The sequence below is a fragment of the Terrapene carolina genome, unplaced genomic scaffold (assembly GCF_002925995.2).
Source record: "Terrapene carolina triunguis isolate 2854851 unplaced genomic scaffold, T_m_triunguis-2.0 Scaffold93, whole genome shotgun sequence".
In the NCBI taxonomy this organism is placed as follows: domain Eukaryota; kingdom Metazoa; phylum Chordata; order Testudines; family Emydidae; genus Terrapene; species Terrapene triunguis.
In genome coordinates this window covers 2414721-2442383 of record NW_020664444.1, presented here as the reverse complement: position 1 = coordinate 2442383, position 27663 = coordinate 2414721, and the positions used below count along the sequence as shown (strand labels likewise).

The 27663-nt window shown below is 45.9% G+C and overlaps 1 protein-coding gene across 2 annotated transcripts in view; it reads left to right on the top strand.

The window, feature by feature from the left end:
• The window catches only part of PRKCB (protein kinase C beta), a 227428-nt gene that overhangs the window by 76389 nt on the left and 123376 nt on the right, over nucleotides 1–27663 (top strand). Inside the window, exon 3 of one of the 2 annotated variants that reach the window (XM_026650793.1) lies at nucleotides 17185–17267. The exons of the other annotated variant lie outside the window; for it this stretch is intronic. Within the exon in view, the coding sequence (XP_026506578.1) occupies nucleotides 17185–17267 (83 nt within the window). The remainder of the gene's footprint in view (nucleotides 1–17184; nucleotides 17268–27663) is intronic. 2 annotated transcript variants of the gene reach the window in all.

The window sequence follows — 27663 nt, the reverse complement described above, 5'->3', positions numbered from 1 at the left end:
TAGAGCACCAACAGGATGACTTCTGGGCTTATAGAGCTAGAAAAGGCATACGATAAAGTGGACAGAAGGAGGCTAGCACCAGTGCGAAATACGGTGTGTCTGAGGATTTCATAACTATGGTGAATGCGCTATACAGATCACCTAAAACAGTGATCCAAACATGTTGTGGAATGACAGACTCTTGGATTGAAAGTTGGACTGTGCCGGGGTTGGCTCTACGTCCACTGCTGTTTGTCACTGATGGACTGTGTCAGCAGGAAGATCCCAATGGGAAAAGGTGAGAAACTCCTATATGCAGGTGACCTAGCAATAAGGGCATCCTCAAATGAAGATCTAGAGCAGTGGTTCTCAACCAGGGATCCGGGGCCCCCTGGGGGGGCTGCGAGCAGGTTTCACGGGGTCCGCCAAGCAGGGCCAGTGTTAGACTTGTTGGGGCCAAAGGCAGAAATCCCAGTGACCCAAGCCCCGCCACCTGGGGCTGAAGCCGAAGCCTGAGCAATTTAGTTTTGCAGGGTCCCCTGTGGCGTGGAGCCCTGGGCAACCGCTTGCGACCCCCCTAACGCTGGCCCTGGCTCTTATATGCAGAAAAACAGTTGTGAACCGTGTCGTTTTTATTGCATGTTGGGGGGCCTCGGAAAGAAAAAGGTTGAGAACCTCTGGCCTATAGGAAATAGTAAACCAATGGTATGACCAGCTAAGTCGGCATGGGATGAATGAGCATGACGAAGACTGAGGACATGTGGCTCAGCAGAGGTGCCACAAGGAAACTGGACATAGAGATGAATGGACTCAAACTGATGAGTTCAAATACCTTGGCAGCTAGTTCACGGAGGACTGTGAGCTTGAACGTGAGATGCATTGCAGGCTGGGGCGTGTTGGAAGAGTGTGGAATGACGTCTTGGGGTTATGCATGACAAGCATTAGCCACTGAGACTAAAAGCCCAACTATACGGAACAATGGTGCACTCCGCAATGCTGTATGGTACAGAAGATGGGTGGTAGAGAGATGGCAGGTTCAACACCTACATGTGTTTGAGATGAGATGTTTTTGTGCTATACGAGGAGTTGAGACAGATTTCAGAATGAAGGCATTAGGATGGAAGTCAGCCCATGATGTGACTGACAAAATCAGGGAAGCATGACTTTGTTGGTTTGGACAGATCCAGGGGATGAATGAAGAGGATCTGGTGAAGACAGCATGGCAGGAGAAAGCCAAGGAGGCGATGGATGGATTGTATCAAAGATGGTGAGCAGGTGGATCTTCCCCCTCAGACAGACAAAGATCATAGAATCATAGGACTGGAAGGGACTTCAAGAGGTCATCTAGTTCAGTCTCCTGCACTCATGGCAGGACTAAGTATTATCTTTAGACCATCCCTGAAAGGTGTTTGTCTAACCTGCTCTTAAAAAATCTCCAATGATGGAGCTTCCACAGCCTCCCTAGGCAATTTATTCCAGTGCTTAACCACTCTGACAGTTAAGTTTTTCCTAATGTCCAACCTGAACCTCTCTTGCTGCAGTTTAAGCCTATTGCTTCTTGTCCTATCATCAGACGTTAAGGAGAGCAATTTTTCTCCCTCCTCCTTCTAACAACCTTTTATGGACTTGAAAACTGTTATCATGTCCCCCCTCAGTCTTCTCTTCTCCAGACTCAACAAACCCAGTTTTTTCAATCTTCCCTCATAGGTCATGTTTTCTAGGCCTTTAATAATTTTTGTTCCTCTTCTCTGGACTTTCTCCAATTTGTTCACCTCTTTCCTGTAATGTGGCACCCAGAACTGGACAGAATACACCAGTTGAGGCCTTTTAAGTGCAGAGCAGAGCAGAAGAATTACTTCTCGTGTCTTGCTTACAACACTCCTGCTAATACAGCCCAGAATGATGTTTGCTTTTTTTCGCAATAGTGTTACACTGTTGACTCGTATTTAGCTTGTGATCCACGATGACCCCCAGATTCCTCAGAGGATGTTTGCATGATGACCTGACCCCAGTTGATGGGTTGGACAGGGGAGAAGAAGAAAACAGAAAATTCATAAGACTAAAGGACATGAGGGGACAATTAATGAATTCTTCTTAGAAGATTCTGACTTCACATTATAATTTAATGTTGCTATTTGCTTCTTTGTTTTAATGTTCTTTCTCACCATCTTCACTTTCTTCAGATTTTTTATTTTCTGTCTAGTATGAGATGTACAAAAATCACCACCAGGCTAAAGCCCTGATTCTGAAATTAATGTTGATCTGATAGTGGGAGAAGAGTCTAGGAGGTGATGGGAACTGGGAATCATATTACCATCATAACAAGGAAAACTTTCGGTACATCAGTTTTGCTTTTAAGTAACTTTAAAATAAATAGAATAAAGCTCCTGTATTCACCCACCAAATTATGTTTGAAAGAGACCTATGAGCAGGGCAAGGAGATAAGGGAGTATTTTGAATGTGGCAATGGATTTTTCCTTCTTTTAAAACAAAACAAAAAACCCTTGTGCTTTCAGTGGAGCAGCATAGAAAATAAACAGACTCTTATCTGGCTAAAACATCGTTTGATGCTGTTGCAGAATCAATTGATGTCAGTGGAGCTCTGTGGACAATGTTTAATTATTGCCACTAAAAACCTGCAGGTGAAGCACATAAATATTTTTGTAGGACCTTTTAAATTAAGCTGAAGAAACAACATTCCAATCCAGTGCTCAGCTGGACGATGCTAACTTATTGTAAGGACTTGAGAGCACTTTTGGCCATAGCTGGGGGTTAGCACCAAAGAGTTGGTGTAAGCAAGTTCTCAGGATTGCCTCCTTCAATTTGATTTGAATTATTAAAAGAACTGTTAAGGGTTGTAAGGAATCCTAGACTTCCCTTCCTAAATAATTGCCCCTTTCTCCCAACTTGAAGATTCCCATGTACCACTGGTTTTGTGTGTGATAGGCAACGCCACATCTGGCCGGCAGTGATAAAATTGTGTGATGATAAAATGTTGTGCAGTACAACTGATGTGTTTTCTAACTGCTCTTTCCAGAGATGTGAAAATTCATGTTAAGCCAACCAAACAAGTTGGCCTTTAGACGGCTTTTAAAAACAAAGTTACTTGTTTGTCCAGCCTAGGTATTTTTTTTCTTTTTTGTTTCTCCCCATTCTGATAACCTGTATTCAGTCTTTCCCTTTCTTGAATCTTGCTGCTTGTAGTGTAGGAAACGTCTTTAAATGGAAAGGCCTATAGAACTGAATGGGGAATAACCACACCCAATAAAACTTGAATTAGACTTTTGAATTTTATGGCAGGAATACCGTCTTTTATTAAATTGGAGCTTTAAAATTGTCTATAAAGTGTATAATTTTCCATTAAATTATCTAGGTTTTTTTAGAGGAACATTGATTGAACCTCATTGGCTTTATCTCTATTATATATTTTTATAAAGATGGTTTCAAAGGATTCCCTATTTCCACATGAGGAGTGCAGTGTCCACATTTTGGTTACATCATTGGACTATTAACAATTTTTAAAGGTGAAGAGGGACATAAATATTGTGTGTGGCACTTCCATATAACAAATGTGCGAATGTTAGGGCAAGATAGCCCTCCAAGGAGGAGAGTTAGAGGTGACTTGATGGAGATATTTACCATCTTTTGAAGGGCTCAGTGAAAACTGCTCAGTGCCTCCTTTCTATCCTCTCCCTGGATATCCGAGCAGGGGGTTCATGCAGTACAGTTAAAGAGAAGTATCTGGAGATGAAGTCCAAGGCGAAGCTGTCTTATGCAGCATTCAGTCATGGTGCAGGGTTTGCTCTCGCAGGAAGTCATTGGACACAGTGCCTGGGTTTTTAAGGAGGGCTGGATGTCTTCCTGACAGCTAACTGTATTTGCACGGGAGATGGGTCTAATCAAATTTCAAGCCGCAGACTCCAAGCTGATAGCACGCAGGGAATGATTCGTCATCTCGGTGCAGCATTGCACCACGGGCCAGGTGCATCATAGGTTTGTGCCCCCCAGTATTTCTGATGCATTGGGTGTAGGAGAATTCTGTGGGCAGCGTACAGGACTGGGTGGGCCAGTAGTCTCCTCCAGGATAGCAGCTTGTTCATGAGTATTTTAAGTGCTTCCCCACTTCTCCAGCCCTCTTCCCCGCCCCCGTACTACCACATCTCTCATTGTGACTGCACAGGTGGAGGCAGCCTTCCCTTAAGGCTGCACACTTGTGAGGATCTGAGTGCTTTGCATAGCAGGGGCAGCGTTTTACCAGTGGAGAAACTGAGGCCCAGAGTAGCTTTCCCGGGGCACAAGGTGAGCCTGTTGCAGAGCCAGGAGCAAATCCCAGGAGTCTAAGCTACCAGTCTTGTGCTCTAATCACTAGGGTGCATGGTCTCGCCTTTAGAACACCTGTCCAGGCACTGAAGCATAGCGCCTGATGGCATTCTTCCCACCCCAGTCCCCTGCGCGATCCTCTAGGACAGTGTTTCCCAAACTGGGGTTCGTGAACCCCTGGGGGTTCACGAAATGTTACAGGGGGTTCTCGGGGAAAAATTCCCTAATGGCGGACAAAGCTGTCCCTAGGGACCCTGGGCAGCATGGGACACTGAGGAGACTTAACCTTCAAGACTCCTTATAAGAAATGGAAAGGAGGGAGGTGGATCTTTTTTGCTGTTTTTAAAATTAAATAGGCAGCTAGTATTATTTTTAAAATTATTATGAAGAACAAATTTAAGCTTTGTTGTAACGTGCGTTGTTTGCCTGGACTGCTCAAGACCTGAATGCTTGTGTAGGAGGAACTCTTTGAGTTGGCTTCTTAAATACCTTCATGCTGTTTCACATCTGATACTCCTTGATGAAACATAGGAGCCTTGTCTTATAACAGGCTTATTCAAAGTGATACAAGCTACAAAAGTGAGATCTTGGAAGAGTGTTGCCATTTTCATAATGCAATAAAAATACTGTAATGATAAATAATAATACATAGTGTGTAATAAACATGTCACAGAAACAAATTTTATATTTCCAAGATCACTGCTTTTATAATTTATACTCAGGTAAAGGAGAAAATCCCTGGAAATATTCATTTTTAAGAGGGGGTTCACGAGACTTGACATTTTAGTGAAAGGGGTTCACAGGTTGTTAAAGTTTGGGAACCACTGCTCTAGGAGCAGATCCACTGGGACCTCCCTGCTACTGGTACTCATGCAGATTAAAAGAGTCCTTGGCCATGTGTTACTTTTTGGGGCATAGGGGTGGGAGGAATCTCCCATGACTGCACTAGCTCTAGTAGCAATGTCGAGAGCACTACTGGGTGGGGCTCCGGCAACCATCAGCGTGTGGACCAGACTTGTTCTAAATAGGCTGATAGCGATCAAAATGCCTGTGTCAGGTCCACACTAGTTGTAGTGCAATGGGGAGAGATTTCCCAATGAAGCTTAAATCTCCTATAGCAGCTCACCCAGTGCTTGCATCCATGGTAGTCTCAGGAGTGTCGCAATTTTTTTTTTTTTAAATTGTTCTTACAAATATAAATCGGACTCACCTGGAAACAGTCCTTAACCTTCAGCACCTCTACTGTGGAAGGCTGTGTTTTGGTTTTCAGTGGCCCTGGGGGTCCCAGTTCCATAGTTAAGCTCGCAAACCGCCTGGTGCTGGTGAAGGGGAATGACGTGTGAGAGGGTTTTCCCCAAAGCGGGAGCCATTGGAGCGAATAAAAGATTGTATTTCAAAATAAAAAAAGCTCAGTATCCTGGTGTGTTTGGGCAACTTGCCCAAACTCTCTGCTTTCAAAAAGCATCCGAACGGAGATGGTGCGTGTGAGGTGATGCCTCATGCATATGGTGGGGAAATTCCTTTGTGTTGGTTTACACTGAAAAACAAATATTCTGAGCCAGAAATAAGGTGTGTGTGGGGGGGACTGGTGTTCCATTTGCTATAAATAAATCTGGTGAAACTCAAAGGATTTGATACCTGGTAAAATGAGGTACGGTCATGCAGAACTCTGGCAATACGTCTGATATGCGCCTTGTCTTTGAGTGGGGAGGGTGCTGACTATGGTATTGCGATGGACAGGCAGAAGTAGCATGCTTGGAACAGGATCTAACTGCGGCCTCTTGACAGTTGGCTAGGGTCGCAATAAGCCAACAGCCATCCAACACGAATGGGTTTTCCTACACTCCTGTGTTTGCTGGCTATGAACCAAACAACAAAGACCTAGAGGAATAAAAGGCATTGTCCCGACACACTTAACGGAGCAGGTACATTTCATGCATGATCATCTCTTCCTTCATGGTGGCACCTCACACGAATAGTTGACGTCAATTATTTCTTGGAAGACATTGCAAAGCACGTTGAAGTTGCCTGACTTCTGATGGTCCTGCTGCAGCAGGTCATGGTGCATTGGGTCATCGAGGAACAATCTTGCATTGCTTTCAGATGACCCTGTGGAGGAGCTTCCTTCCACCCCCCTGGTTTAGAGTAGTGGCAGAGAGACAGGGCTAGCCATGCCATGGATCATAGGCTATGAACACCATGCAGAAACCCACATTGTGTATTACTGATGGTTTGCATGGTGTCTTACCAGCATAGAAGCGCATGCTGGGCCCCATATAAGCTAATGAATTCTTGTACTGGCACGTTAACCTGTTCTAGAGCATCATGCAGGTGCCACAGTCACAGCTCTTGAGAACTGGTAGAGGTGGTTGAGTCAGTTCAACCCCTTACCTCTACCCCCCTGCATTGTGTAGCTGGATTTAGCCTATTGGTCCTAAAAAAAAAAAAAAGCTAATGGCTACTTGTCTACTCTTTGCTTCAAAATAATCTCCTGGGGACAGCATTTCCAGCACTCCCTGGCAGCTTGGTCTGTTGTCCAATTGCCCTCGTGGTTACCAGTAAAGTGTCTTTTCTTTTATGGAGTTTAAATGTTTCCTGCTATTTGAAGACCTTTGTTTTTTTTTCTCTGTTGACTGCTAAGGATAATTGTTCTAATTCACTTACTCTAGATGAGACGAGGTTGCTATACAGATGCAGAGTCTGTTTTGAGAACACAGGAAAAAACATGCTGGGATCTGGAGGAAGAAAATCAATGACATACAGCTGTCTTGTCCACATTAGCACTAGCTGTGTCGCTAATGTTGGGCATTTGGCTTAGAATATGAAAAAGCTCCTGTGGATCTGAGTTCTCCCACCACTCTCCCCAGGGCAGGGCAGAACTGCAGACAAATCGTGGAACCCCCCCCCCCACTGTAGCTGACCTCCCATGCTTGGAAGATACACAGTGCATGTTGCATTAATTAGCAGCAATTGTTGCACAATAGTGAACACCTGTTACCATCCAACTTCTCCCACAGTACACTATTGCTTACGATTTACAAGCTTTAATTCAATGAACTGCCTGTCTGTCTACAGCAGACCTATCCAACTGTTGGAGGTAATGGATACACTGTCTTTGAAGTCAGACTGAGCAGGACCTCCCAGCAAGGGCCTTTCCTCCCTGGTAGCACAGCTAGACTTTTACTTTCTAAAATTCATACTCTTGGAACAAATTTTGTCCTGTTTTTCTTGGCAGTACAGACTGTGATTTGCTTGGGAAACTGCTCTACAACTTTCCTGGGAATTGTTACAGGTTGCATCTTAGGCTGAGAAGCTTTGAAGTGATTTTATTACTTTCCACACTTGCCTTCTTTCCTACCACCAGAGTAACACGTGCTTGCAAATACCCTGGTGTCTTGCTGCTGCTGCAAAGTTCTGCTGTTGGGGTGTATTGCTGGAGAGCAGGACCTTGGGACACATTATTTCTGTGCTAAAACCTTCATTATAGAGAAGCAGTCAAATTGACTACGGTTTTCTTGCTGCACTGTTAATAAACTGTGTCTGTGTTTCTTGAGTGAAACATCTAGTCCTCTTACTGGCAGACTTTTACTGGAGCTGCTCATCTAACTCATCATGAATTAGGTTCCCAGTGCTGCTTGTACGTGGATAGCTGACACAGCACTGCTGTGAAATGGCTCTTCACTTGTGGTGCTCACTCTCATGCCAGACTGGCCTGGCCTGCTGTTGTCTTGTTGTGAGTAGGTGTCCATTGCAGCACGTGGTACATCGTGAGAGCGTGGCCGTGCCTGTGTCCGAGCCCCAAGCCTGCAGTTGTGCTGAAGATGCCTTCAATCACCAGGAGTGGTTTATAGTACCGTACTCTCTGAGCTGCTGTCCTGGGCAAACTGGGTGCTGCTCCCAGCTTTCCAGAGTCAGGGACTCCTTCTCCCCAGTTAGTTACATTCTCCTGAAATTCTGTCATGACGATAAGACGCGGCAGTTTAAAGAGAGATACAACTCCTGTGGCAGAATTAGCACCTCGTATGCATGGATCTTGGAGGGCAGCCGGTTAAATTCAAGGGATTGACAGAGTTCAAACTCTGTCTATTCTTTAGTTTGGCTACCTGATCAAGAGCCCTCCTGGCCTCCTCTACAACACAGGCTTCCCATTTAAAAATCTCAGATGAAATGATGCTGGACTCCAGAGTCAATCTGATTTCCCCACTGCTGGGAAAGCATCTTCCCTCCCTTCCTTCACACCCACTTGTACAGTATTGCACAGGTGCAAAGGGATGGCTTTTATCTTCCTGTGAAGCATCCATATTAGCCACAGCCAGATGGAGGATACCCATTCTGAAGGACTGGTGTTCAAACTGGTATGGAAAATGGTACGTTTCCTAAACAAGATTTTTTAAAACCTGAAGGGTGGAGGGTGTGTGTGTGTGTGTGTGTGTGTGTGTGTGTAAAATGGTGTTTTCTCCCCTGAATGACTGTATTAGAGATAACATATATTCACTGAATGGGAATTTCAGGCCAGCAAACATTCCTGCATTAAGCATTAAAGGAATGTCTGTTAATGTTTGTTTTGATTGTACAAACTGCTCACGATCTGTGCAACTTATCTGTGGGGTTTGATGACTTTATTATCTATATAAGATCTACAAATTAACTGTCTAATTAGAGACCTGGGGAAGCTGTTGCTTGTACTGTAATTTCTAAACTGCTGAAGATACAATCATACAACTCCTAAGTGTAATGAAATTAATACACTGGTGCAAAAGAGTGCCTCCCAGAGGTACCAGTGTATATATAAAGATGTTTAGTTGCCTGATTGGGCTTTGTGCATGTGGAACATTTGTGTAGAAAATCAGATCTTGGATTTTGCTCAGCAGAGTGGAAACTGAGTAATTCCTTTTCAGTGTGAAGCACTGGATTAGTCACCAGAAGAGAGATCTGATCATCTTCTTCTTTCTTCTGTGTTCGGTGGGGTGCAGCTTTGTCAGAATTATGGCACAATCCCGCAAACACATTAGCACCTGCATAACTTTCGTCATGTGAGTAATCCCATTCATTGCTCACTGGCAAGAGCTGACTGTTCATGTAACTAGTCCCATTGAAAAATTAGACATGTGCTTGAATGTTTGCAGGTTTGGGGCCGAAGGGCTTCATCCAAAGCCCAATGAAATCAATGGCAAGCTTCCCATTGACTGACTTTGGATCAGGCCCTAGATGTGCTAGGTGAGGGTTACATGTTCAGTTCCCCCCCACACACACACTCCCCCAATTGATTTCCATTACAGCAATCTGTGTTATGGGCCCAGCAATCTGTGTTCCTATTTAATAGCTTTGTACTGCTGCTCAATACACAGTTACCACAAAGATGATTTCTCTGCTTATTTGCAATGGGCGGCGGTGGTGGTATCGCTGGCTTAATTGAGCTGTGACTTGTAATATTTTGAAGGCACCGTAATTATTTTTCTGCTCGGTGGCAGAATGTTGCATTGCTAATGTGCCCTGCAGGACGCCACTGAAAGGCCAGGAGGTGTTAGCTGTGTATGTATATTTAATGACTTCCTTAATTATTAAACTCTGAAATGAAACCTCAAAAGAGCATGGGGACAGGCTGTCCTACAAAACTTGGGATGGTTTGAACTTCTGAGCAGACCTAGACTTCCTAGTTTCTCTTGTCACTAGAAATGGATGTTTCGACACCTCTGCTGCTCATGGAGTGGGATACTTAACATGAAGGCGTGGTGCTTTCCTTCCTTCCTTCACAAGAGAAAGGGACACAGGCCAAAGTTGAGCCTCAGATTTGTGTGTCTTGGTTTCCCTTCTGCTTATGGACTATTGGCTCCAGCTGCTCTCTGTCTCTCCTCTTAAGCGTTGTTCCACCTGCCCTCCATGCTATCTCCATCCTTTACCCTCCTCCCTTTTCCTTTTTCCCTTTAAGCTGATCCCATCCTGTCTTCCCTCCTCACCTAGCCTTGTCCTACAACAAGTTTGTAAAATCCTTCTCCGTTCCAGTATTCTAAGGTATAAGTAACAAAACCGTTTTTTTTTAACCTGGCTTCTAACTTTCATTGCATCTTGCTTATTCCGAAACTGGTAATGGCGTTCCTCAGATTTATTTTGTCTGGAAACATATTCCAGTTCAGCACTTTATTGGCATGGGGAGGGGTGGCCTATCCTGGGAAGAACAGCTTAAGGGGATGAACAGCTTTAGACTGAGGTGGCTTTGAAATTTGTTTTTATTTGTTCTTTTGAAGAAAGGTACATAAAGGTGACTTCATAAAAGCTCCTAGGATCAGCTCATCAAATGAACTTGTCAGCCTGTGATACAATAACAAAATGCATGGACTTGAAGTCTGTTGAAGCAAGGGAAGGTTTCGGGTGGAATCTGTCAAAGGGTGGTGGTTGGGATATGTAAGTAGGTTGATAAGGAAAGCTGAAGTTGCAACACCAAGCAGTTTGCAAGTGAAACAGCAAGTGCTATGTACCCAAGTGGGTGGGGTGCTCAGCACTGGCCTCATTCTGCTCCCATTGAAGACAGCTGGGGTTGTAGCAGAGTTAGGACAAATGAGAAGCACTCCCAAAACTCCCATCCAACTCGTTAATCTATCCGGAGATCTTTAAGCCTCTTACCCATGTGTCTGAAATTGTAGATGAACATTATAACAGAGCTAGCGAGGAAATGAATGTTAATGTAATAAGTTGGATGAAAAGCTGTGTTAAACCAGCATTAGTGATGGAAATTGGAGTATTCCCCATGTCCAGTAATGAGGCTACCTTTTGTATCCACAAAGGTAAAGGCCAGATGCCATCTGCTCCGGCATTCCGTCAAGACTAAACGTTACTCAGAGGCTAAATTGGCACAGACAGACTAGTCTGTTTCTCTTGCTGAAATCTTTCTGGCTTGTTAGTCATTTTGCCCAGCCACGTTTTAGTGGTTGCGTTCGCAGTCCCAAGAAATGTAGTAGGTGCCGCACAATAAAAGCAAGACCGGGATGATGGTGGTCTTAAAGAGCTTAAAATCCAACGTCAGACATGGCACGAGGAAGGGGCTAGAGTGGGAAGGAGTTGGGGAGGAAGAGCCGGGTCTGCAGTGGGAGGATCACTCAGCAGAGGTGAGGGCACAGCGTGGTGGAGCAGCCTCTGTGTCTATATATATAAATAAATGTCTGACTCATTTCTTGTGTTGCATCAGAAGTGAGCTGTGAGGGTCGAGGTCTGGTGTGTCTGCTCTGGAAGGGGGTTCCATACACACAGGACAGCGCTGGGGTGCAGGTACGCATAGGGGAAACTGAGGCACCCACACAGTATTCAGAGGAAACATTAAGAACAGTCCTTCATCACACTCGCGCAAACATATCCCGATATCAAGTGGGGTGCAAAGCAACGGAGAGAGATACTGACAAATGGTTGATCCAGGCCGTTGGCGTTGGAGGGGCACTCGGTAAGGGATTGGGTCACGTAAGCAGGGAGGGGGGCACTTTCACAGGTTCTTGAGGCCAGGACAAGATGCTTAATCTTGAGGCAGTGAAGAGACCCAGGGGAGGGATTCGAAGAGCAGGTGCTGTGGTCTGATTGGCAAGATGGTCTTAATGGATGCACGGGGTGAGGGTTGGGTGGGGAGGGGCTGAGGGGGAAGCTGCAGAAATGGAAAAGGCAAGTGAAGGTCTGGATGAGAATCTCTCTGCTCCGTGGGCAGGATTCAGGGAGTGAATCTCTTCTGTAGAAGTCAGGTGCATCTGACAGTAGAGGAAGCCAGTTCAATGTTGTCAACTACGTCGTGAAAATCGCTTTGCCATTTAACTTGTTCATATTCATCCTCTTAGAATTTGGGTCACTTTCTGGTTTTCTGCTGCTGATTCGTTTTGGTCTGTCCAGCAAACAGCTTTCACTTCATTTCCCCGCTATTTTCAATACAGTGGGATCAGCATGGCTGCCTCAGTTTACTTCGGTCTTTCCTGCTCTGGAAAAGGAGTGGGGTTTTCACTTCCTCCTGTGGAGCAGCAGGGGGAGCTCAGGCCTAACTTTGGGATGAGCCATTGCATGGAATTCCAACAAGAGCTCTTCCTCTGGAGGTGGCGTATTGGCACCGAAAGAGGCGAGAGGCCTGCTCTGGCTGAGTTCTCTGCCTCGTGGGTGCACCCGTGGGTTCTACTTTCCTTTAAGTTTCTCTTATTTTTAAAGCCTCTCTGTAAATGCAGCTTCCGCTGCTGCCCTTTGCTCTTCTCCAAATGTGAATCCATTTTCCCAAGTCTGTGTCGTTTTCCTCCTGGCCAGGGATCTCATCACTTCATCCTAGACTCATCCATCTTGGCTTAGTAACCAAAAAACCCCAAACAAAACAGTGGGAAACATTTCAAAGTCAAATTCGTGGCCAAATTGTGTGACCCGTGTTGGAATCAGGGAAGGGAATTAGATCATCTCCCGTTATTTATTTCCTTACGACTCCACCCTAAGACTGGGAGGGTTAACGACTAGTCAGGGAAAGAGGCAGTGAAGGCGAGGCAGCTGCGCCCGCCCCAGTCCATTGTCTCTCTTGCTGGGGCTCTCCTGGCTTGTGTGGGTGAGTGCTATGAGAATGACCAGGTGCGCTAAGTTGATGGTTTGAAGCTGAATGGGGTGGTTGGTGGGGAGGACAGTTTGAGGCCGGCAGGGCGTCTACAGCAATGGGGAGCATGCAGCAAAGAGAACCTCCTATTTGGGCTGGCGAGTTCAGTATCAAAAGATCAAGAAGTTCTAATGCAGGTTGAAGTTGCCTGATGGAGACTGGAGTCCTCGACCCATAGCCCAAGTTCTTTGCTGTAGTGGCTGCCTGTGGTATTTTCTCCACACCATACTGCCAGGCTGCTTCAACCCAACCAGAAGCTCCGACCTTCTGAAGGAGAATTCAGTCTCAATGGCTTCTCACATAGGGGTGGTAGGTGGGTGGGCACTATACTACTAGGAACTAGCCTTTAGACCACTCAGCCATTCCATATAGAGCACTCAGCTATTAGGGAGTTGCAGCTCTCAGCCAGAATTGAGTTGGGGCAGCTTCATAAAGCTGAGAAGTTCCATGACATACTGTCAAGTCTGTGTAATCCTGTCCCCACCTGAATATCCAGCGTCACGTTATTAACAGTTGAGGAGAGCTGAAGTGAAATACACAGTTGAAGCTTTTGTTAGGAAAGTGAACTGAAGCCAGCCCCTTAGTAGAATTGAAGACATTTAACAAACTGGCCACTAATAACTTAAAGCACCAACCTACAGCTTTATCTTTTCATTGTCTCAGTTCTAATCCAGTCTTTTTAAGCTGCCCTGTCTTTTATTGTCCATTGTTGGCAAGCACTGCTTTTGTGGTCAGCAGTCTAATGCTATCCGCTTATTATAAGAAGTGACATTTAATACCATTCCTGTACATCTTGAATATAGGCTCAGTCCAAACTACTTGACTCAAATGTATAGTGTGGATTCCCTTGAGCCAGGCAAGGCATGAATTAGATGTGATGACCCTGAGCACAGTATTGGGCAGAGAGCACTGCTGACTGCCTTCTAGATTTTCAGTGAAGCTTACATTCAACAGCAGAGTTTTTACTTTTTCCTTTCTATTTGGAGGGTGGTGGGAAAGTGGTACAGCGAAGGGCCACTCAGTCCAGTAACAACCTCACTGGTAACAGTCCAAGCAAAAATTAAAGAAGCCACCAGGGAATTTACCCTTCATCGTGCAACATCCGGAGGGCGCCTGCACTTGAATGTGTCTTGGAGGCATATTTTAATTTGTACGCAGGTTCAGAGAGAGCGTTGCTAATAGATTCTTAATTTCTTCCTTCCTGCTTCCCAGATTGTGCTGCCTTTGTATGCAGATGAGTAACAGAGAGCAGAGGAGAAACTGTGAAGGAGGCTCAGTGGTTCAAGAAGACAGATACTTGTAGGGCGCGGAGGAGCCAATCCAACTTCCTATGGGGGGAAGAAATTACTGGCAGTAATTTTGCCACTCATAAAAACCCGTCTACCTTCACTTCTTTCATAATGAAACGTTGGGAAATGGAAGAGCACACGGCCCACTACATCTCGCTACAATGAGAGGACTGTGAAGTTTTAGCTGCAGGTTTCACTTGCTCTGTGCTTTGTTCCTACAAAAGATGTCCTGTACCCATGTAATCAAGCCTTCATTTTCATATGTGCACACATCAGTGATTCCCATCTCTGTCTTAGACCTTCCAGGTTGAACTTGTTGAACTTTTTGCACCATGTATTTTCTTTTGCTCTTGAATTTAATTTCAAAGCTGCTCGAGAGAAGGAGTTGTGCTTTAGGAGAAAGAGGCTCATGCGGAGGGGTATGGAGTTTTAATGTGATGTGGCCAAAAGAGTCGTCGTCAAAGTTGCCTTTAACCCAGACAAGTTCTTCACTAGCCAGAGACCGTGCCAAGTTATTAACAGCTGCCGTTCAGTTCTACTTATGCCCCCAGTTAGAGCTAGAGAGATCACCGTGCCTATGGAATACCTGGTAGGTAGTGCAGAGCTGAGCGAGGATGGGAGGGAGAGAAGACACAGGAGACTGGGTGCATTTGGCCAAGCAGCATTTCACTGGGCATCTTGTCTTGTTTAACCCAGGAACTGCTGGTGACTGGTTGTGCTGAAGGATTTAATACACAATTTCTGCAACTACGCATTCAAATCCTTCAGCAGTGTGCTCTGTTGTGGGTTGGTTCTTCTGTGAAATGTCAAATAATCCCAGTTTTGAGGGTACAAATTCAGACACTATAGTTTAAATTGTGGGCATGCACCAGTCTCCATGGGAAGTGCCCGTGTAAGATATTGCCTTAGGTATGTGACTGTCTCCTTCTGCTTTCTGTAACCAGGCCCTAGAAGAGCTTGCCACTGACTCCAAGCGTAGTGACTTTGCCTTTAGCTCAAGTGGTAGAAGCCTGTTTCCCTGCTGACAGCTACTGGTGCATGTTCGAGATTCACACCCCTCTGTGCTCAGTCTGCAGTGGCCATGAGTCTGCGATAGCCCCACCTACAAAGCCTGGGCTCTCTAGCTCAATCTCTAGCAGCTCCTGGCTGTATGTAGCTCTCCAGATCCTTGGTTCAATCCCTGGATTGTCAGCCAGAATGATGGCCGTCACAGCCGCACGTGGTGGTGTGTTTAAGCTTGAATGCTCATTCTGCTCAGAACAGAAACACTGTCATGTGACTTCTTGGACGACTAGGACTTAGCTACACCATTCAAATTTCAAATATTCATGATCACTCTCCACAGTGCCTTTATGAACGTGAAACAATTGCAATCTGGAAGCAGAAGGAGTCTCACTTCACGTTGTCTGCTGGTAGTTGTCACGTGGTAGTTGTCTGCTGGTAGTTATTCACCTGGTTCTGTTAGGGACGTGCATTCGTTGATCAGAGAGAAGAGTGGTTGAATTTAAAAGCTCCCTTCTTTGTAAATGTAGGGCCCAGCCACACAAGGTGTACCACTAAGCCTCAGTGAAATGCTGTGCACCCACCCCTCTATACGCCATCTGTGCTCTTGTAAAGTGCAATCATTTTAAACATGTGGGCTTTTAACAATACAGCCAAATACTTCCAAGCCTATTATTTTCCGCTCCCCCCTACATCACCTAATCTTGTTTGCAATACTACATTGAACTCTGGGCTTAATGCCTTGTGACATCTTGGTTTCTTTACTTTCACAATTTGCCAGTCTTTGCACCTTAGGTATCTGACTCAGAGTACCCTTAAGTCTTTGTTTTTCTTCAAGAGATGCTGGTGTGAATGGTTTGTAAGATGGGAGTAAATATCCGTTATTTTCAGTAAGCCGGTGTATAGCTTGGAGCTGTGCAGAAACCCTGAGGCTAACACTTTCACCCCTGGGTGTCTACAGTTACATTAGTATTTAGGCATCCAAATCAAAGTGACTTTCAGCAAATTGGCCAGGCCCCTTTGATTTCGCTGCCTATATACAGCCCTGATCCAGCAAACCACGTAAGCACATACATAACTCTAAGCACGAGTAGTCCTATAGACTTCAATGGCGTGACTTGCATTTTTAAAGTTAGGCATGTTCTTAAGTGCTTTGCTGGATCAGGCCACGTAGATGGAATTTTAGGCATCCGGGTTTGAAAACATTGGCCTTGGCATCCTGTGACTTATTTATCTGTGATATTCCTAGAGGGAAGACCTCCACACACCGGCTCTGAATCTGTGAATGGGTTCCTTGTGTAAAATATAAAAGCTATAGAGAAGAGGAAGGGACAACTGCTTTCATAGTATGGCAAATTACTGAGCCTCTGGCACTGGAGAAGAGTTTTCCTCCCACAAACTTCTTATCTGCCTACCCCTTTAAAGCTAAATCTCCATTAGGCTGTACAGCGCTTGTCTATCTACTGATGCTCTTTCTCTCCTGTAGTGTACATTCACCTTGAGAGAGGTAGGAGTCAGAGCATGGCAGGATGATTTATACATGAGGTAACTTCAGAGCATCCAACATCAGTGATGCTAAGTTAAGTGGATGTAGATGTGATCCACGCTTTCCATTAGTTGTTTATGATGTTCATTCAGCTTTTCACGTCAGTGAACTTGCACTGAAATGCGATCTCTGTTGATATCATGCAACAAGCTGTTCTTAAATTCCACCATGGTCTTGTCGAAAAGTGACCTGCCTTAGGAGGTGTGGGTGTCTTTTTGCTGAGAAATAACTGAATAATGCTGTTAATTCTGACTGCTGATAGAAAACAACATTTTTGAAAACCGGCTCTGATAGGAGGCTAATTAGGCATGTCTTACAAAGAAATAGAAAATGCAATGTAATGATCCAACATGTTTCAGTGCACCTGTGGAAAAGCCTCATATCCTGATGTAACTAGTTACAAGCTTTTCATTTACCTTTTGATTGACATTTTCACTGCATTTTCTTTGCAGTTTGCTGCTTCGTTGTACACAAGCGGTGCCATGAATTTGTTACTTTCTCCTGCCCGGGTGCTGATAAAGGTCCTGCTTCTGATGTAAGTAAATTGAGCAGCTGATCTCCTGTTTATGGGTTTGCAATGTGAAGTCATGGGGGGGGGGAGACACTGGTGAGCCAGATTGGCAGTAAAAATTTCAACCTCTGCTTGAAATGTTAATCCTGGGGGCAGATCTTGAATGCAAATTGCCCCTCAATAAATATTCTGTTTTGTCTCTTGTATGCGCAACAAAGCTTTTGAGAAGAGATTCCGCTGACTCTTTTGGCTGATGATTGTTTAGCCAGCGAAAATGTTGCCCTTTCACATGACCCTCGAATTTCAGCACTATTACAGTCATGTGAACTGTTTGTATATTTTTGAGGTTTTATAATAAAGACCTTCAGATAGGTGGTCACTTGTTGCCGGTTGAGAGAAAACCACCTCAGTGTCACAAAAGAAGTGCTGAGGCTTGAGCAGAGGGTTGGGAACCTGAGCTGTCATCCCATCTGCCTCTGGTACCTTGACTAAGTTACTGCCTCAGTTTCCCCATCTGCAAAATGTTCATATTTAAGATACCTCCTGCACTGGCTAACCTGTAGTTCCAAGGGTTAATTAACCCTTGCCAAACACTTCTAAATGCTAAAATAGCTCTTCGAATCCTGCTATAGAAGACCTCACAGACTGTTCTGTTGTCCCTAGTGATACTTCTTAAACATCTACCCTAGCTGAAATAGCTGATCATTTCATCTTTTGTCACACTGATGAACTGTCAGAGGATGAGTTGTAGTTTTTAAAAATCTGTCTTTAGTGGGTGGCTAATCTACAGGGTTTCCTCTGAGCCCTAAAGAATCTATTGATCCCGACCCCTCTTCATCATCTTGATTATCATGCCACAATCCAGTCACTATTAAAAGTGCTAGCCCTATCCACTACTCCAATATTTGATGAGCATTCACCTCTGTTACAATTTAGACTCTCTTGGTCATTAATATACAAAGTCATCCCTGCTTATCTTAATGCCATGGGTGTTTACCAGAAAAAAATATATATTTTTTCAAGAATCTCAATCACAATATTAGCCCTCAGATTTAATTACATTTATGCATATGTTTGTCAAACCCTCTCCTGCCCCCAGAAAAAAAACATTTAAATCAATTTCACACCTCCCTTTTGCTTTGCATGGTCAGCCTTGCACCAATCACTGTAACTTTCCCAGGAAGGAATGACATGAAGTTGAGAAGGCAACAATATCCAGTATAATTACTTACTGAAAAATAATAAACCAATTATAGTGTGAAAATCTGCCACTTTTAAAGACAGTTGTTCTGAGAAACCATAGTGGTGGCTTAATGAATGATTTACATTTTTCTTGGTGAATCCTGATGTCTACAAGGAAGACGGGCAGTGTGAGGCCCAGCCAGGCATGGAGCAGTCATGTAAGATTCCCTGCAATGATTTTGCCAATGCACTTCAGGCCTGGCTGGAAGGTCTAACTTTTTTACCATGGAAACTGATTAATTTCAGCAACTGCTACAAGAAAAGAGATTGAATTGGAGACACTACAATGACGAGACTGCTAGTTAAAAATAGAAACAGTGGGCGCTGGAGGCTAAAGTTTAACCAAATGTGGTGGCTAAATATACATTCTGTTGCCACTACAATCTGAAGTGGGGAATAACTAGATTGCATGCAGCGATTTATAAAGGGTGCCTTTCTGCATCATGTCATGGGGCTCTGGCCCTTCCCGTGAAGGGCTCTGTCGCTGCATCTAACAGAGGCATGTGCACACATCCCAGAGCACCTTGGCCCCTTTACAAATGGAGCTGTAGTGGCAGGTCACATGCTGGCTCCTAGTCATGTGTCCTGCAGGAAACTGTGTATATAAAGCTCCCCTGCTTCTTAATCATGGGAGAAGACAGGAGAGACCCAGGGTCAGGAAAGGAGGTGGAATGGGGCTAGAGTGACCATATGTCCCGATTTTATAGGGACATCCCGATTTTGGGGGGGCTTTTTCCTATATAGGCTTCTATTACCCCCCCACCCCCATCCCGATTTTTTACACTTGCTGTCTTGTCACCCTAAATGGGGCTGTCTACACCAGTCAGGAGCTGGCTGGGAGGAGCCTTGGCTGGGAAGGGCTGAGAAGTGCTGGAGAAAGGGTTAAGAGCCTGATGCTGTCTGGACATCAGAGGGAGAGTGGCTCTCACATTGGACCCTGCTACACTGTCTATGGATTTGCTCCCCAATATGTGGCTACTCCAGATGTGACGACAAAGGCAAGTTTACCTCTCAGTCCTGCACATAACCAGGAGGAAGGGTTGCCTGCGCCTTCTGCAGCCAGCCCAGGGACCGAGGATGTAGGACAACGGGACACAACCCTGTTGTGGAGAGAGCCCCTCTATAGCTGAGTGGAGGATTTTCACGGCCCATTCAGTCCTGAAAATGCCAGTAGGGGACGTGTGAGTTCTGTGGTAGGGGTGTGACAGACAGCTGCCCTCTTGGCTGACACAGGCACCTGAACCAGGGACCGCCAGACCTAGACGCACGAGCTGCCACAGTTAGAGCTCCGGAGCCAAGGTTCTGTAGCTGGGGACTGCCCTGCATGCACACGCACATCTAAATTTAAGAATATTTCTTGATACGCAGGCCACTGAACAATTCGTCACTGCCAGCGTGGCCAGTGACTTAGAGGTGAAAGGCCCATCCCATTCCTGATCCCCTCACACCTTCCCAGCCCATCGCTTACACTGATGCTAAATAACGTGAGCCTTATTTTTAGCTACAGACTCATTCCCTTTCTGCTAATTCCTCTGCACCGGTCTGGGAGCGTGCCCTGTGCTATGCATTCCCGTGCATACGGGCAGGGTCGTGCCCTTCATCTGCTTTTTCGGCAGGGTCACCCGTTGTTTGGAAATGAGGCTTCTCAGGTTAACTTCTGGGTGACTCCTGAGCAAGTCTCTCAGTTCAGCCTGTATTTCCCTTCTAACTTGCTAACAGGGATCCTCTCTCATACTCCAGAATGGAGCAGGGGAACTAGCTCAAAAGGTTTTTTTCAGGTACATCTATCAGGCTGCATGGACAGAAGAGACTTAAGCTTGATGAGCTTGTTGCCAGCTTGGTGAGAGCTGCTTTTTCTTTGACACAGCAAATGAAAGAAAAATGCCAAGCAGCCGTGTTGTGTCATAGTCTGCTGGAAGGAGCTGGAGAGTGTTTGGGCTTTGACTGTTGGGTTTGGCAGGAACAGGGCGGACGGTCCCCTTGCTGTGTAGATGTGATCGTACTGCATTCCCCTCTCACCAATCAGTGCCCGGATATCAAGTTCTTTTTAATATTGCCATGTGAAACTAACCAACAGTCCCTGGCTGGGTTCGACTGAGTGCACTGAGAATATTTATTTGTTGTGCTAACTCCTCCGCGCTGTCAGTAGCACACTTCAGGGTATTGTGTAACACAGAAGTGTACTTGACCCCGGTCCTTCAGTTTCAAAGAAGGCCCTTGGTGGAGTATGTTTGGTTTTAATGACTTGGTTGGTGAATAAGAAGGATGGCGTTGGAGAGGCGAATGCAGCTTTCACATGTTCAGCAGATCCGGTGTCCTGCCGAAGGGCTGAAGGCTACAAATGGTCTGGTTAGGCTCTTCCTGTATCTGGCCCTGGGTTAGCTGGTGTCAGTACCTGCCAGTTACATGCCCCCCACTGAACAGTACAGGCCCCATGGCTGTAAGGGCTAAAGGAGGAGCCTGGCAGAACTGAGGTTTTGGGGCCTCCACACAGTGGACGATTAAGTGTAAATACATTAAAACATTAACTTTTTAAAAAATGTTGACATAGCAGTGCTTCGAGTGTTGCTTCCTATAGCATGCAGCTCCGTGGGGACTGCTTTATCCCTGGGCCAGCTGGCAACTCCGCTATTCTCCTGGTCACTTTTTCCCCCTGTGTTTAGCAGATGCTGTTCCATGGACAGTGCACTGGTGCTTGGGAGTACGTGGATAAATACTGTCAGATCGTGTGTACGCGGAGTGCAATACCGGTATTCGAATGCTGGGAACACCACGCTGGCAAAGCACTCCAGTGTGCACTCTGCACTGATTGAGTAAAACCTCCCCTAGGAGTGAAACAAACTGCACCGGGAAAAGTGCAACTTTGCTTTTATAGCGGTGTCTACGCGATGGGTTTCTGCTGACACGTCCATGCTGGCTGGAGACCACACCTTACCGCCCCCCTGACTGGCAGAGCTGTGCCAACAGAAGGCTGTAGAGTGGAACTGGCCTTATACCTAACTTTGCAGTTGAGTTGTAGATAAACCTTCTATCCAGTGTGCTAGGTTTTGTTTGGGAGAGCTTCGCAAGGTGCCTAGTGTTGCTTTCTTTCAGAACGGGAGGCTGTTTTTCTGGCCCATGCGGACTTCAGTTTTGTGGGTGTGTATTTTGAAGAAAGAGGCACATTTTGTTTCCTCTGGGTAGTGCAGGGGTGACTCGATCACAGTCCAGACTACCTACGTAGGGGACAAATATTTGATAATGGGCTTCAGTCTAGCAGATCAAGGTCTACAAGAGCCAATGGTTGGAAGCTGAAGTTAGACAAATTCAGAATGGAAATAAGGCATAAATCTTAACTGGGAGGGTAGCGAACACTTGAAACAGTTTACCAAGGAACGGGGTGGGTAGAAAAATTGCTGGTGATGGAGAATTGAGGTTGGATGTTTTTCTAAAAGATCTGCTCTAGTGTAAACAGGAATTATTTGGGGGCAGTTCTCTGGCCTGTGCTAGTCAGGAAGTCAGACAAGAGCACAATGGTCCCCTCTGGCCTTGGAATCTAGGAATCCACAGCACAACCTGTCTAATAGCCAGAGTGCCTAGGGAAAAACCTCATTTGTCAGACTATTGCTGTCTTGGTTGGAAGCTTTCTTCTATATGGGAGAAACTCACTAATGACTGTCACTTTGCTAATTACTGAATGTTATGAATTAGTAAGTGGAGGGAGAAGGGAAATACAATGAGCAAACCAGCGCCAAACAGGCTAATGGTTTGCAAAATGCTGTTAATGTAGATAATTAGTCTAGGTAGGAAGGCAGAAGAGGCGATTATGATCATCTGGTGTGAACTTCTGCATAACCCAGGCCATAGAATTTCACCCAGTCATTCCTACCACAAGGTCAGCAACTTACAGGCATATCTTTTAGCCCTCCAACCTTCCTAGCGTACTGTAGATTTTGTGAAAATACCGGAGTCTTAATATGTGATTTCATTGCAATACCCCGCTATTTAATATGTGGCGGTAGAGAGACGGGGTGGGTATATGTGGACAGGGGCGGCTCTATGTATTTTGCCGCTCCAAGCACGGCAGTCAGGCGGCTTTCGGCGGCGTGCCTGCGGGAGGTCCGGCTGGTAACGTGGATTCGGCGGCATGCCTGCGTGAGGTCCGCCGGTGCCACACCTTTGGCGTACCTGCCGCCGAAGCCGCGGGACCAGCGGACCTCCCACAGGCATGCCGCCGAAGGATCCCTGACTGCCGCCCCCACAGCGACCGGCACGCCGCCCCCCACAGCTTGCCACCCCAGGCATGTGCTTGGTGCGCTGGTGTCTGGAGCTGCCTCTGTATGTGGAGGGGGGGGGGAGTGTTTCTGTGAATTATAAGGCATGTGGATCAGTTTGTGGATACAACAATATGAAACTCAATAATGACAAGGGCAAAGTACTTCACTTAGGAAGGAAAAATCAACTACAAAATGGGGAAGAACAGGTCCGGCAGTAGCGCTGCTGGGGGAGGGTAGAGTGGATCATAAATCGAATATGAGCCAACAGTGTGAGGCAGTTGCAAAAAAGCTAATATTATTCTGGGGGGTAATGACAGGAAGGTCCTATATCAGACATAGGAGCTAATTGGCCCTCTCTACTCAGAACTGGTGAGGCGTCAGTAGAGCATTGTGTCCAGTTCTGGGTGCTGCACTTTAGGAAAGATGGGGACAAACTGGGGAGAGTCCAGAGGAGAGCAACAACAAATTCTAAGAGGTTTAGAAAACCTGACCTCTGAGGGAAGGTGAAAAAGAATGAGGCACATTCTCTGGAAGCGTTTCCTGAAGTTTAGCTAACCTCTTATTTTTATTTAACTTCATCCCCTTCCTTTCAAATCTTCTCCCTCCTTGGTGTTTACACCATTCAGATCCGTATCTATTAACACAATAATCGGGGAAGGAGAGCCAGAGCAAGCATGGGGAATTGCGTATGAAGTGTGTTTATAAAATGATATTTGACATTTTTGCCCAGCATGAAAGTGTCTGCTAATTGAATTCAGTCATCCAAGCAATCGCTCTAACAGTGCTTCTGTGCGCACACACCTATTCAGATGCCTTTTAATTTTAGCATTAAGCAATGGGTAGATGAAATTGCAGAGATACCTGCCTGGCTGTTCCCGTGAGCAGTATAGTGTACACTTCTGCCGCCCCTTCTTGTAGCCAGCTTTGCTGCATGGTAATATGAGGGCCTTTACTACTACTTGCTAAAAGCTATGCAATTTCATATCCAATGTAGCTCTAGCCTCAGTGTTAAATCCTTCAGTCTTCTGGTCTCCTCCCACTGGGCAAACGCTGAAGGAAATGGGAAGATACGAGGCCTAACCCTGCTGGTTTTAATCTAACTCCCCAGCAGACCCAACTGAGCATGAGCCCTGTAAACAGAGAGGGTTTTACATATAAATAACTTTTTTTTAATATACCTACAGAGGAATCTTTAAAGGTGCCTTCTGAATTGTGCCCAGGGCCGGCTCCAGGCACCAGGCAACCAAGCTGGTGCTTGGGGCGGCACCTGGAGGGGGGCGGCGCGGCGCTCTGGCCGCCGGGGAGAGCGGGGCCACAGCCGGGCTCGCCGCCCTCCCCCCGGGGCTCCGGCCGCCCCCCCCCCCCCCCTGCTGGGGCGGCAAAAAAGCCAGAGCCGGCCCTGATTGTGCCCATCTTGTGTGCAGGCTTCTGTGCACAGAACAAGTCTTCACATACACAAAAAGGTACTTGCATTCAAAAATGCATAAGTGTGCACAGATGTCTGTGCACCCTCACATGCAAGTTTTTTCACTTGTAGCATGTTCTGCTGATGTTGATGCTGGAGTCTCCTTTGGAAAACTTGGCGCTTTCTGCTGGCAAACAAAGGTCTGTTAAGTGCTCAGTGTTAATGATTGACTGGTGTACCATCGCCATTGCATTGGTGTACTTGGCATACACCATTACCTAATGGGATGTACCCTACAAATGTATTCTTTGTATTGCTCTGTTGACTAGTTCCCACAACATGGCATTCATTTTTACTCATCTGAAGTTGTTTGGAGCAGTAATCTAGAAAATGACCATAAGCTTTTAAAAGAGTCTGGAAACAAAGGCAAAATACTTGCCTCAACATAACCTCGGAGGAAAACTTTTCAATCTGTGGCTTTTGTTGTTGGGTTTTGATTTTGAAACAAAAAAGGAATTTGAGCTTTCAGCCCCACACTGCAAGCCAACCTGCAGATGCACAAATAAATGGCCACAGAGGATGAGGAGTGTGCTGGGGAACAACAGATGTACGTTGCACCTCCAAAGTTTGCTATTGGTTTTTCTTTGCCACTTTGGAAACCAGTAAACTGGAACTGCTGACACACAACAGCTGAGTGTTTTTGATCCAGGGAAGAGGCATGGAGGTTGTAGAGCCGTTCCGCTGGGAGACCGAAATAATCAAAGGTAGCCAGGAGGCACAGCAACAGCAGAGATGAAAGTGAAGGATTTGGAAAAGGGCGAACCGCTTAATCTTATTTTTCTTGTATAAGATATTTCCGATGAAGTTTGGCAGTGGGAGAGCAGTGAAAGCTTTGGGCCGGAGGTCAGGTGCCCCTTGCCCCTTTGTGTGGGCTACTCACATTACAGGTCAGTTTGCGTGTGTGGGGGTGGGAGGAGGGAGAAAGCAATCAGTGGACAGCTGCTAGTGCTCTCCTGGCCAGGGCGCTGGGCATAGGCTGGGCCTTGACTGCCTCTCCCCAACCAAAACCCCCTGCGTGCCAGCCAGCTCTGCTGAGCCAGTGTGGAGGGGGAAGGAAGCAGTATCAGGAAAAAGGTTCATGCAGCTTCTCTCTCCACTGGCCCTGCCCTCGGTCCACCCTGGAGCAAGGGGAAAGGAGCAACCTGGTCAATTGAATGCCAGCATGGTCTGCTCTGGGCCAGCACAATGGCCGATCTCTCTGTACGGAGCGGCACCTTACTGTAGCAGTCGCCCTTTTGGTTTCATTTTGGGAAGAGTCCTGGAGAACTAGAGAGGAACCAGAGGGCTTGGGTGGAGAGGAGGGGGATAAGGTACTGGTCTGGAAGGGAGAGATCTAGACGCTACGCATGTAGGGAATCTAATCCTTCCCGGGTGTAGGGGCAGACAGGAGAATCTGAGCAGCTAGAGGGTAATGGGGGCGGGAGGGAAGGTTTTTTTTTTTTTAGAGCCACTCCAGGTTCTCCTGCAATTCTCCCATCTCTAACTTGTCTCTTCCTCCCTCCCCTGCCTTGACTATGTTAGCATCTACTCCAGCCTCTCTCTCACTTCCTCAGGAAGCTCTTCCAGCAATACTGAGTCTGCAGCTGCTCTAGTCAATCATGCTAGGCAGTCACCTTGGCGAGGTGAGGAAGGGACTACATGGCTCCTAAAAGAGCTTTCCTTAGGCCTTGCTGTGAAAAGCGGCCGAGCGGCAGATTGCAGGCTCCCTGTGGGCTGCCTTTCCCATAAAGGAGACGTCTAAATTAAAACTAAGTTGCTATGTTTCAAGAGCAACTGCTAGATGCCAGGGTGAGTGTGAAAAAAGTTGCCCAAGTCTTCTATTGCCTGCCAGTCGCCCAGGCTGGAACCTCCTCTCAGAATTACCGCCGCAGTTAGTTAAGCGGGCAGGTAGTCATGGAAAGGCCAACCCAGCTGGCATTCATTAATATTTAATAGGTTATTTCTGCAAATAAAGAGCAGATGACAGTTACTTGGGCTCTTCAAAAGGAAGCAACACTTCTCCTTTTGTAGGTGAATTTTGCACTTGGCCCAGTCTTCTAGCAGGCTTTTCTGTCTTGTATGCGCATCCTGATAACTGTCACTTGGCGATGGCTGGGGAATGCGCACTGGTGAACTTTCTGTTCCTCGGGCTGTGGAGAATCAAGCTTCTTACAGCCGTTTCGTTTTTAAGGAGCTTTAAGACACAAGGCTGAGAAATATTTCCGCAGATGGGAATATCCCAGCCTAGACCTGGAATCAGTTGAGGGCACCGGGTTCATTTTGAACCAGTGAAAAGCTAAAGATTTCCTCTTCCCTAAAGATGTTGCTAATACTCCTGTCATCATTCTAGAGCAACCTACGATTATGTCGAACAATAAGGTCTGGGTTGTAGTGACTCAGTTGTGCATTTTTATGGTAATGCAGCTATCTGGTAACAGGAAGATTTCATTGGCTTTTAATATCTGCGAGAGGAAGGGCAGTCACTTAACTGACTGGGAATGTCAAATGTTGGATTTGCTTAGACCTGGCAACTGACATGAAAAACTCTTGGGATTATTCTTCGTAACCGGCCATATGTCTCTGGCTGAGATGTAAGAAAGATTCATGGTGCTGCACCGCACCAGCTTGCTTTCAGATAACAAGGTTACCACCGAGGTCACTAAACTAAAACCAATGTTCCGGCGAATAGTGATTTGCAGGCCAGCTCAGCGAATGGTATTTAGCACTGTTTGAACATTGATCGCTGAAGTATGTAAGGTGGGTGAGATGTGCAGGCATGTCTGTGGTGCCCCTCACCTTGGCCATGGAAATAGGAAGGCGACTGTAGCTGGCTTTGGGTGTGTCTGCTGCTCTGTGTGGAGCTGAAAACCAAGCATCGCTAGAAAGATGAGCCTGTGAAATGTTGCGGCCGTGATATACATACATAGATGACTGTTGGAATCCACTGCAGCTTTTCCAGATGTTTAAATGAGCACAGAACCGGAACAAAACAGATTTTTCAAAAGTGACATTAAAACTCTGAATCCCAGCCCTAAATTTTAAACCTCAACTGTGAAGCAATAAATCTTCATCTTCAATATTTCGCTCTGAAGACCGCTTAAGGAAAGTGCAACATAACAATACCTCCTCTGCCAGAGAAAGGGTTAGCTTTGACTGACATTTTAGAGAAATTACAGCTCATGGTGTCTGCAGTTGTAATGCGTAACAATATCCCAAGTTAGGACCACTTCAACTGAAGCTGTAAATAAAGACCATGAACGTTGGATAGAAATTCCGACTCTTCACCCCAGGCAATCTTGAAACTAGCTTGTTTTGAAATTAGCGTGTGCCTTGCTTTCATCACTGGGAATGAGACAGTACTGTTTCTAGTCTGACAGCCCACAGCCAAGTAATCTTACAGAGCAAGTCTGCCTTTGCCCCTTGGTCGCTCTATTTTTTTGAGTAGCTTGAGATCTGGGGAAACCCTGGCTCTAATCTG